The sequence below is a fragment of the Camelina sativa genome, chromosome 20 (genome assembly GCF_000633955.1).
Source record: "Camelina sativa cultivar DH55 chromosome 20, Cs, whole genome shotgun sequence".
NCBI lineage: Eukaryota > Viridiplantae > Streptophyta > Magnoliopsida > Brassicales > Brassicaceae > Camelina > Camelina sativa.
This window is the reverse complement of record NC_025704.1, coordinates 10,845,119-10,857,756: the sequence shown is the minus strand read 5'-3', so window position 1 is coordinate 10,857,756 and position 12,638 is coordinate 10,845,119. Positions and strand designations below refer to the sequence as shown.

Here is a 12,638-nt window from a genome sequence, read left to right as displayed (position 1 = left end):
GAAAAAAAAAAAAAAAAAAAAGTTGAAGTGTTGACATGTAAGTATGTAACCGTGTTTGCCTACCAGGGTATTCGATATGACCTAACATATAATGTATGTAACAAACTTTGAGATGTTTTTTTTTGTTAAAAAACTTTTGAGATGTTTTAAATACATTGTTCCACTATGTACTAGATATTCATCTGCGGTATATTTTTTATTTAGAAATACTAAATTTAATTTATTTATTATATTAACTATATATGTAAATATTATTTTTTGTATTTTTTAAATGTATTATAGTTTTACATAAATATATTATGTAGTGTATAATTTCCTTTGTGTAGATATAGTTGTTTATTATATAGTTAGGATATCTTTATTGTTTATTTAATTTAATTTTGTGTATCTAGGATATGATCTATAAGGATATTCTAACTATATTTAGTCTAAATATTAATTATAGAAAACGATAATCGAATTTAATTTGAAAATAGGTATTGTATTTTGAGTCTTTGCATACTTAAACTATATATTAATAAACAATTTGTAAATAGTTAACAAAATACAAATAAGGAAAAAAACTAAAATATATTTGGATTTAATTTTAAAACAATTATGAGCTCTGTCTACAAACATCTACTTAATAAAATAACAAAATTGCAAATATTTAACCCAAAAAAATTGCTTTCAAAGCACATATCCAATATATAAGTACTTTTAATGAAAAATCAGGCTTATTAGTTAAAATAAAATATTGTAACTCTCTGGGTGACACATCCACTCACTCTCTCTACCCCCACCAAAAACTTAGCAATGATCTTTAATCCTTGATTTCAACCAAAAATCCACAATTCTCTCTATCTTGGTGTGATAGATCTGATCCAAATTCTTCAGACTTCTGAGCGATCATGTGGAAGCTCAAAGATCGTCGAAGGAGGTAGTCCATGGCTGCGACCCACCAATAACCACGTCGGACGTCACTTTTGGGAGTTTGATCCGAGTCTCGGTACGTCTGAAGAGCTCAACGCCGTCAAGGAAGTTAGGAAGTCGCTTTCAGGTACCCTCACTTGACTTGCGGTGTGTTATTTCAGCCTGATCGATCATATCTTACACTTTTAAACTGAAAGTGTTATTGTAGCCCCATTCTGAACCAAAAACAAAGTGTATCCGAGGAACAAATTTCGTTAGTTTTTCCGTGGTTTATCCAAATTATATTAATAAATCCGTTTAACACTAAACTTACATCTTGAAATTTTAGAAGAATAAAAGTGATTAGCAAAAGGCAAAACGTGGCAGTAGCAATGAAATTTACTAATAAATTATATGAGTTTTATATATTACTTACCGATCAACATGTATGGACTTAGATCGGGTGGGACAAAACTGTGCACAAGCATATGTTACAGAGTCTCTATGAATCTCCATTTACAATAGATTATCATTCCCTAAAATGATAATATAGAGAATAATAAGATTTAAATAAATGAAACAGAAAATTAAAATTATAATAACCAAGATTCTCACCGTTGCGTTTGTGTACTGAAACCAGCAACTAAAAATTATAGGAAAAAAGATGGCTAGCTACATGAAGTATTGGAGAATGCATGGTCACACATGCCAAGTATAATATTGTATCATCAACTACACGAAGTATATGTATTGCATGGCCACATGCATGAACTATATGACGTTATGTGGTCAACACCATAGACATACAATCCGGTACACCGGTCGAATGATTCCGGCAAAGACCAACATTGACTCCAGTGTTGACCAACATTGACCAAAAAAAATTGTATTTTAATATTTTCTATTAAAAAACAAAATAATAAATTATTATATTAAATTATATATGGTTTTTCATGATTAGAAAACACATTCTATTCAATATCTAATTATTTCTATATCTCTAATGTATTCATTCTTATAATTAGTTACTTTTATTTTTGAAGCTAAACTAATAGTTAAATAAAATTATTAATAATTATTTTCAAGAAATATATATATATATATATATAAATATAACATATGTAATTATTAATGATTTTATATATATAAATCTCTGATCATCATATTATTTAAAATTTTAAATACTACAAGAATCAATAAAATCAAATTCAACTATTTTCATTAGAAAATAATATGCAAAAGATTTGAGTATATGACTCTTTACTTTAAAATTTGCATGGTAAAGAGTATACAAAATTTTAGATACTCTTTGGTATAAAAAAAATTTACATACTCCTAATAACATGTAAACAATAACAAAAAAATTAACACTATTTACTTTTAATAGATAAAATATAATGATACATAATTATTTTCAATATATAATATAAGGGCATTTGCAAAAATCCTCTTATTCTATATCCTTTTGCAAACATATCCTAAAATCAAGATAAAATCTATTAATATCTTGAAAATAATTATTAATTATTTTTATTTAACTATTATTTTAGCTTTAAAAATAAAAATTAATTAATTATAAGAATAAATACATTAGAGATACCTAAGATATTTAGATATTGAATAGAATGTTTTCTAATCATGAAAATTCATAAATAATTTAATATAGTAATTTATTATTTTGTTTTTTCATAGAAAAAAATTAAAATACAATTTTTTTGGGTCAATGTTGGTCAACGCCGGAGTCAACGTTGGTTTTAGCCGGAATTATTCGACCGGTGTACCGGATTGTATGTCTATGGTGTTGACCACATAACGTCATATAGTTCATGCATGTGGTCATGCAATACATATACTTCGTGTAGTTGATGATACAATATTATACTTGGCATGTGTGACCATGCATTCTCCAATACTTCGTGTAGTTAGCCATCTTTTTTCCAAAATTATATTACCAAGAGAACATAGAACGAAGGTGTGTGTGTAAGCAGTGTGTTTTAGGTGTTTGGTGATATAAATGCAGTTTAGGTGTACAATATTTATAGCTTCATCATTAGGGTGATAATCTGTTCTTTTCCACGCCCAAAATATTTAAGAGCAACTAATTAGGGAGAAAATTTTCCTAATTGTTTTATTTAGAAATATGATATTATTACGCATTTAACTATGTTTCTTTTTTTTTGGCAAACCCGCATTTAACTCTGTTTCTTTGTTTCGATTTTGTGCAGGTATTGGAGGGAGAAGATCTTTGAAATAGTTGATTGAAATTGATTGTGTTGAGTAATTAAATGAAAGTAGATATCTAAGAATTTTTATTTTGGAAAACAATAATTCGTTAATAGCGAATTAATTGAATTGTGGCTAGGTTGCTTCTAAAAATGGTTTAGTTAGAGGTTTGAGAGAGTGTGTGTTTATTATTAGTTGTTAACTAGGTTAAACCCGCGCTACGCCGCGAGTATTTTTATTTTTGTTGTTTCATATAAATACAAGTTATAAACTTGTAATTGATCCCTATATTACATGGAACTTTATGGTTGATAATATGGTTGCTTTTATCGGCATAACTGAACCAAAGCTAAATATTTTTAAAAACATGATATACTATGACTACTCATATAAGTAGTTTATCACTTTCAGAACCGTTCAATATTTGTTATTGCATTAAAATTTTCATTATGCAAACATAGACTACATAAAATTTTGGTTACTATGAAATAGAACTAACACATGCCAATTATGAAGTTATTTATATCTTATTTTATACCTCACATAATTAATTACATTCCTCTTAGTCTATAGTTCTTATTTTCCTACCAAAAAACAAAAACCTATATATCATATTTATGCATTAAATAACTTATATATGATATATATTTTGAAAACTACCATATGCTTTTTTTCTTTTAAAATATACTTTTTTTCTTTTTTTTTGTGAAAATTTTATAAACTCACTTTCTATTGTTGTAAAAAACAAATTTTGTCCGTCTTCACTTCAAAATTACATTACATATTTAATTGAAAACAAAAATTATAAATTGTATTTTCATGATTTAGAATACCATTTAAAAAACATTTAGAAGGAAAAAAACATTAGTTTAAAAAAAAAAAAATGTAGATAGTTTATTAAATAAATCTCCTTGGACCAAAATGGTTGTCTAGAGTTTTAATAACTCATTTACATTGTAAATATTGATAGGTTGCAATTTTTTTCAGTTTTGGTATTAAAAGATAAGTTTCATCGAGTCAATTATATTAGTTGATTAGACGGTGGGTTTAAGAGTAACCACAAAAGAGAACACATAAAATTCAAGAAAACAACAACATTTAGTAATAATGAAGCAAAGTTCACTTATGATAACACTTGACATTTACGCTCATGCGGAAGAATTAGAAGCATTATTCTTCAAACTTTAGAATCGTTCCCTTGTACAAATCAGAGCCTTCACTGTCGTACTCATCCATCTCCCTTGCTATTTTCTACACACACAAAAAAAAAAGTTCATTACAGAACAATTATTTTGAAAACAAAACCCAATTTGATAAGAAGCACACAAACAACAGAACCCAAAGAGAACGAGGACAAGATTTGAGTAATAACAAACAAAACTTGGATGGAAAGTTTAAAAAAAATTGGGCTAGAAAGTAAGTTAGAGAAGATAACATATAAAACTAATCCTAATAGCCATTTGTTACAATTAACCAATTAAAATTCTGCTTTTTAGATGATTACCCCTCATTGAATCGACTTATGGACAAGATATTATGTCATTTACAAATTATGCTATTATCTAATGCAATTTAATAAATGATAAGATCCAATTTCCTCCGAAGCCTCTTGTCAAACTTAGCTGCATAAACACGGTAAACCGGAGTAAAACAACAGTACCTCTGAAACCCAATGTCCCAATATCATAGCAACTTTTCGGTGGATGATACGCCTATTTGGATGGTCATTTGAGAGCTCAAGGGATAGAGCACCATTAAACCTGCACACAAATCATCCGATCATTAAGAAGGGCACAATAATTACTTAACTAATCAAAATCTTCTGTCACATTCTGCTGGCTGGCAATATGAAGGTTCAAGACACAACAACGTTAGTCGCTTCTATAGGGTTTTAATATTTTTTTGGAATAGTAAATATTGACAGGTAAGCAGAAAATAAGCTTAGTTGTATTAATTTAAATGTTTTTATTGGTTAGAAATTTTAATTGAGGTGTCAACACCAGCTTCAATGTTGAGGCTGATGTGTCACACAAAGAGAGCAACACATTCAACTTTTATTGTATTGATTTGGAAAATAAAACAATTTGTTTGGATAGGTTGTTTCTAAAAAGCGTAAAGTTAGAGATTTTTTGGAAAGGAATATAGGAAATCTCGGTTGCGCAAAATATTTTTTTAAGTTTTTTTTACAAATTCAAAAAATTAATGCCAATGACATGTTTGTAAATAGGTATGAACTTCAGGATTTATTTCATAAATGTCTCAAAAATGTATATATATATGGATATTGGATCATATTAAAAAAAAAATTAGTTGGTTTTGGGATTGACTTCAAAGATCGACAATTTGGGTAACATGTGGATCGTAATTGTGGTTTGATGACAAGAAAAAGTGTTTAAATATTGACAATCTACATAATTTGGCTCTAAAAATGGTTACTATTTACCAATTAAAAGGTTCAGAATTTTAAATCTCACACGATTTAAATTTGAAAGATGATTTGTATGATATCAAATTTATTTTTTGGTAAATAGTATGATATCAAATGTTGATTTTAAATTCATGGCATGTTTATCACATTCAATATCATGTTGCATAGTACAAAAGTAGGAAAGAAAACTAGTATATACTTATTTATGATAGTTATAATGGTAGAAACTTGAGTAATTAAAATCAACGCTGATTAGTTGATTACTAAAATAAGCAATGGAAATAAAGAGCAAAAAATAATATAAGAAAGGAATTATCGATTTGAAGGAAGAGGAGAGGAGAACAGATTTTTTTGAAGGAAAGGATTGCAAATATTTCGAAGAAAAGTGAAGAAAAAATGTAGAGAGGAATGAATCAAACTATTATAATAAGCTAGTAACCCTACAAAATGACTGTACTTTAAAAAATGGGAAATATCAATTTGATTTTTTTTTGACAATCTTTATATGAATTTTACTTGAAAATATCTTTACAATTTTAGCTATTGTTATCAATTTCTAAAATCTGTTATATCAATTTTTTTTAATTACAAAATGATTCCTTTAAATATATCATAAAATACTAATGTTTTCTTATAACTAAATTTGGTTTTATAAGAAAACATTAGTATATAGTCAATATTGTATATAGTCAGTTATAAAATTTTGTGCGTTGTTGTTTTTTTTTTCTACCATTAGTTCGGGCAAATACATTTTCAAAATTTGGCGCGTTATTTATTTTAAAATTAAGTTAATATTTTTAATAAAATAATTTCTTTTACAATATAACCACAACAAACAATAAAAATAGAACCATATTCCTGAAATCTGGCTTTACTTTCAGCCTCTTTCGAGCCGGAGGACGTTGCCATTATTTCTGCTTTACCTATTAGTAAAGATTCACTGGATAGTTTGGGTTGGCATTTAACAAAGACTGGTCTATACACAGTTAAATCTGGTTATAATGCTTTACGTCAGAACCAGGCGGCCTCTGCACCTGTTTTTGGCCCTAACATTATTCCTTTACAGGCTTTTGTCTGGAAGATTCGGTGCCTACCAAAATTCGACATTTTTTATGGCAAGCAATTACGGGCTGTATGGCGACAACGGCTAATCTTGAGTGTGGCCGGTGCGGTAGTCCTGAGGAAACGATTAATCATGCCTTATTTTTATGCCCTCCGGCTTTGCAGGTGTGGGCTCTGTCCTCCTTCCCGACATCTCCGGACCGTTTTCCCTCAGCATCTGTCTATGCAAACATGGACTATCTATTTTGGAGATCCCAGCGGATATTTTCCCATGGATTCTTTGGTATATTTGGAAGGCCAGGAATGATAAGATTTTTAGCAATCTGAATTCCAACCCGCTAGCAATTTTACAGATAGCGGAGGAGAAAGCAAAACTTTGGTTTTCGGCCCAAGCAGACACAATAGGATTTTCTCACCAGAATGGGTCTCTTCCCACTACTGGCCCTATGTTTTCTGAGATGGCTTCAGCCAACAGATATGGGAACTGCTTCCGATGCTTCGTGGATGGATCTTGGAAGGTGACTGACCAGTATACAGGCCGAGGATGGTATTGCATTTCTCCTGAGGGAGAATCTCCCACTATGGGTGCATCTAACCTTCGCTGCAGCCTGTCACCTCTCCACGCAGAAGTGGAAGCTTTAATCTGGGCAATGCGTTGCATGCATGATTGGTGCAGATATTGAGAATGTTGTTTTTCTCACAGACTGTTTTGATTTGGTGAAGATGGTGTCTTCGCCGTCTGAGTGGCCTACCTTCAAGACATATTTGGACGAGATTGTGGTGGACGAGGAGGAGTTCCTATCCTTTACACTAGTCCAAATCCTCTGAACGCAGAATAGTAATGCTGACAAGCTGGCACGGCGTGATAGAATCGAGTCATATCAAGTTACCTTTGTAAACGTTTTTCCTACCAATTAGCTCGTTTGAACTGATCTTGTACTTTGCTGTTAAAAAAAAAAAAACAATAAAAATAGACAACATAAAATCTAGATAACACAATAATCAGACAAAAAAAATTTCCAAACTGAAAATTGGATAAACAAAAGATTCTCCTCAGCTTTTATAAAGTAATAGTTCTCAAAGCTAAAAAAAATAACCCTTCCCTTAATATTTTTGTTTTGTGATAAAATCAAAATCATCAAATCAGCCAGCTTAACTCTTAAGTAAGGAGAGAGAGAGCGACGTGAGATCGTGAATTATGCGTGAACTTGTTGACTTGAGCTTGACGACCACTCCCTCGAAGCTTTTGGGGAAGCGAGACAGAGAGAAAAATAAGTTTTTAGAAAATAACAAAAACAAAAAAGCGAAAAAGCAGCGTGGAAATTGTAATTTCTTCGCTGAGGAGGCAAAGCCAAAACAGCAAATACACCCAATTCCTCCTCTCACCACCACTACTCCTCCTGCTGCTGTCACTCTTCATCCTTCTTCTTTGACCATGCCGTACGGTGAAATCGGCGACGATTTCACCTCACAGTCACTCGACTGTGACGCCGATGCTTCTTCCGACATTCACCTCTCTTCTTCTTCTTCTTCCTCTTTCTCTTCGTTTTCTTCTTCTTCTTCTTCTTCTTTGTTCTTGGCGTCTGGTGCTTGTACGGATGACCTCTCGGCGAAGATGGAGAAAGATCCTAGGAAAATCGCCAGGAGGTTTTTGATTTTTTTTCTTCGATTATCTTCTCTTTTGCGAACACCTTTCGGAGTTTGCGTTTGTTTGTTTTCTCGCTTGCTTGCTTACACGATTCTGTACCGATGGTGTTCGTCCTGTTTTTTTTTTTTTCATCGATTCTGTTTGTTGTATCTGTTGCAGCTGCAAGTTTGTAGCTGAGTTATAAGTTAATCGGATTGTTAATTAATTTGGATTATGCTTTAATGTATTGGTAATGGAGTTTTAGGGATTGATCGAATACGTTGTTTATATGNTTTTTTTTTTTTTTTTTTTTTTTTTTTTGTGTGTGGAGGGGCTTAATGATTTACTTTGCTGTATGAAGGTATCAGGTGGAGCTGTGTAAGAAAGCAATGGATGAGAACATTATTGTTTACTTGGGAACAGGTTGTGGGAAGACTCACATTGCGGTGATGCTTATATATGAGCTCGGTCACTTGGTTCTTCGTCCTAACAAAAGTGTTTGTATTTTTCTTGCTCCCACCGTGGCTTTGGTCGAACAGGTGAGAGGTTATTTATTTTTGATTATACATTGGTGTTTACTGGAGACTCATTATTGGGGATTGATTGATTTGTTTCTCTCGTCAAGTTCTAATTGTCTTGAGTTTGTTGTTGTTTACAGCAAGCCAAGGTCGTATCAGACTCTATCAACTTCAAAGTTGCAGTACATTGTGGAGGCAAGAGGTCTGTGAAGAGCCACTCTGAATGGGAGAAAGAGATTTCAGAGAATGAGGTGATTTCCTGTTTTCTCGTTCTATTTTTATCCTAAAAGTCTCATTAAGTTGATCTTTTTTTCCATTTTACTTTTTTTTTGTGGGTTGACATGTTCGATCATCTTTCAATTGTTCTGTTATTGTGCCTGAATGTTTCCTGCAGGTTCTTGTTATGACTCCACAAATACTTCTGCATAACTTACAACACTGTTTCATCAGGATGGAGTCTATCTCCCTTCTAATATTTGATGAGTGTCACCATGCTCAACAACTAAGCAACCATCCTTATGCGGAAATCATGAAGGTATCTTCCTTCACATTCTTGGTAAATGGTTTCTGAAACATTTTTCACTTAGAATCATCTTTTGGTTGCTCCACTTTGTTGCAAATGCAGGTTTTCTATAAATCAGAAAGTTTACAACAGCCTCGAATATTTGGAATGACTGCATCTCCAGTTGTTGGCAAAGGTAGGCTCCATTTCGACTCTATTGTTGACTCCGGATTACAAGCCCGTTACTTAGCAAAGATTTTATTATGAGAGGGTCTAAATCATTCCCATAGAAATAATATAGTCGACAAAATTAGATTCTGCATTGGATTCCTTTTTGTTCTTTCTCTTTTGATTGTGAGGTTTTTCGTGATCTTAATAATACCTGCTACTTATGATCATCTTGTTCTATACATCCTCCACCTTTTGACAGCTCTACCTATTTTTCAGGGTCTTTTCAATCTGAGAATTTATCGAAAAGCATAAATAGCCTTGAAAATTTACTCAATGCCAAGGTATGCTGTTGGCAGATGAACTTAAAGCACAATTCGCTACTGTAGAAGTGTATATTCTAATTTGCATTTTTGGGTATTGATTATTGAAGTATGCAAGACATCTTTCCTAGAATTGGTTGATGCCGGCTTATTTATGTTGAGCCCTATCACACTGTGTTTAATTTGGTGATACCAAAGTAGATATAATACTCTTCTAATGCTTGAATCTTTTTTTGTGTGGGTATTTTCGTCCTTAGCTTATGGTACCAAACTAATCATTTATTGGAAGTCTGAAGCAGAATTATCTTACTCATAGTTAAATTCATGCTAATGTTCTTACATTCAGTTGGTCTTTCCAAAAATGTTCTAATATTTCTCTTTTTGTCTCCCGTGATCTAAAAGGTTTATTCAGTAGAAAGCAATGCCCAGCTGGATGGTTTTGTTTCATCTCCGTTAGTCAAAGTATATTATTATCGGTCAGCTATGACTGATGTATCTCAATCGACCATCAGATATGAAACCATGCTGGAGGACATCAAACAGCGGGTTGTCTAATGTGTCTCATAACTCTTTTGGTTAAAAAGATAAGATCTGAACCCGCTGTTCTTGGATATATATATGAACTGATTTTTCTTCCTCCATGAACAGTGCTTGGCATCACTTAAGCTGCAGATTGATACCCATCAAACACAAAGCCTCCTAAATATGAAAAGGCTTCTCAAAAGAACTCATGATAATCTCATATATACTCTGGTGAATCTTGGCATCTGGGGAGCAATACAGGTAGACATTTCTTACTGAAGCGATTTATAGATTTGATATTAGATTTTCAGTTTTTTCTTTTCTTTTTTTGGGCAAACTAGGTTTTTTGTTTTTGATTTCAGATGTATTGATTACTTGTCTTTCCTGGTTCTTCAATGTTTTAACAAGCAGCTGATGACATGTTTTAGGGTACAGTAATAATCATAATTGCCAACTATATTCAACTTTTGCATTAGTAGTGTACTAGATCGAAGTCAAAGACTACAAAGATTGGCATAAAATTCACTAGGAGTACAATACGGAAAAATTGGGAAAGAAATAAGGGCTCCTGTTAGATGCTTGTTAAAATAGCTGTGTAAAAATTCCTAGAGAAAATTTGTCAGTAAGGTTCCGTGCAACTTCTTTAGTCTCTGACGACCATCTAACCTCGATAACCTTTCTTGCCAAATTGAATCTCTCTATGTTGTTTCTTGTTTGTGTTATACATGTCTTAATGCAATGTGTAGCGTGCTAATGTTTATTCTCTTCGTTTATTGGAGGCTGCTAAAATACAATTGAATAGTGACCATGATGTACAAGAAGAGCCTGTGGGAGAGAATCATAAGTTAAAGATATGTGATACATATCTTTCTCTGGCTGCTGAGGTCCTCTCCTCTGGTGTTGCTAAAGGTAAGATGACATAGTACCATAGTGAGTGTTTTTTTCTCTGAACCTTAAATTTTCTTCCAATATGGCCATGGTAGAATTTGAACCGTTTTTCATTGCGTATATTTTTCCAGAGTTGCAACTTACTAAAATATTAACTATATTCTGCACTGTATTTGTTATTTCCATGTGAATACTGTATTACACAATCCATTGGTTGCCTCTTTATTTGTTCTCATATTTACTGTGGTTGTAGATGAGAATGCATCTGAACTCCTCAGCTTAGCGGCGTTGAAGGAACCATTATTCTCTAGAAAGCTAGTTCAATTGATTGAAATCCTTTCGGTATTCAGGTTAGTACTTGAGAGAGGTGACAGAGTCTTAGAATGCTTTTGTACGGAATACTCCATAAAGCATTTGTGAAGTAAAGAAATGAATGAACTGTCCTTAGCTTTATAGAGTGGCCACGTACCCAACACCCAACACCCAAAACCCAAAAGCCAATACTGAATATGCGTTTTCTCATTGTTATCATTTGCGTGAAAGATGACAAATTACTTATGTAAGAAAGTCTAGTCCTACTTACCTGTCTTTATCCTTTATACTTTTTATTTTTATTTTTTGCTTCCGTAAAATACGACTGAGAACCTAGAGATGAAGCTTTGTATATACAGAAGAAAATTGCCAACGATCGATTAAATTCTGTTCAAAAGAGAGAGTATGGCCTTTTTCTGAGCAAACAACTTCCAGCACTTAATTCATTATGAAAAAGACATTGGATATTTCTATATGAACATGGTAGTTGATATTGTCCACTGGGTCCTGTGAAATCTTGATTGCTTTTCACTATATCGTTCTTGATTTTTATGCTCATGAGTGCATTATGGAAGAGAAGTCAATTGTATTTAACTTCCATTTTTTTTTTCAGGCTAGAGCCACACATGAAATGTATAATATTTGTCAATCGGATTGTAACTGCAAGAACGTTGTCATGCATACTAAATAACTTGGAACTGCTACGGTCTTGGAAGTCTGATTTCCTTGTTGGACTTAGTTCTGGACTAAAGAGCATGTCAAGGAGGAGTATGGAAACAATACTTCAACGATTCCAATCTAAAGAGGTGATACTTAATTTTAAACCTATAGTAGTAACTTAGTATTGGGAGATATTTAGGATCAGTCGTCAAGCCACTTCCAACTAACTTCTTGAGTTTCCTTTTCCTGTTCCAGCTCAATTTACTGGTTGCCACTAAAGTTGGTGAAGAAGGCCTGGATATTCAGACATGTTGTCTTGTGATCCGTTTCGATTTACCAGAGACTGTTACCAGCTTCATACAGTCCAGGGGCCGTGCTCGAATGCCTCAGTCCGAATATGCCTTTTTAGTGGACAGGTATGTAGGAATGAGAAAATAATAAGGCCATAAGTAAGAGTCCGCTTTTCCTCCCTACGCATTTGACAATGTTTTTCCTTTCCTAATTCAGCGGAAAC

General features: G+C 32.5%; 1 protein-coding gene across 1 annotated transcript in view; it reads left to right on the top strand.

The window, feature by feature from the left end:
- Positions 7,788-12,638, top strand: part of LOC104772396 (dicer-like protein 4) — a 10,856-nt gene continuing 6,005 nt past the window's right edge. Inside the window, exons 1-12 of the mRNA XM_010497019.2 lie at positions 7,788-8,251; positions 8,593-8,770; positions 8,890-9,000; positions 9,144-9,284; positions 9,375-9,447; positions 9,699-9,763; positions 10,145-10,288; positions 10,391-10,525; positions 11,044-11,173; positions 11,406-11,502; positions 12,078-12,270; positions 12,380-12,540. Coding sequence (XP_010495321.1) covers positions 7,803-8,251; positions 8,593-8,770; positions 8,890-9,000; positions 9,144-9,284; positions 9,375-9,447; positions 9,699-9,763; positions 10,145-10,288; positions 10,391-10,525; positions 11,044-11,173; positions 11,406-11,502; positions 12,078-12,270; positions 12,380-12,540 — 1,877 coding nt within the window. The 5' untranslated portion in view covers positions 7,788-7,802. The remainder of the gene's footprint in view (positions 8,252-8,592; positions 8,771-8,889; positions 9,001-9,143; positions 9,285-9,374; positions 9,448-9,698; positions 9,764-10,144; positions 10,289-10,390; positions 10,526-11,043; positions 11,174-11,405; positions 11,503-12,077; positions 12,271-12,379; positions 12,541-12,638) is intronic.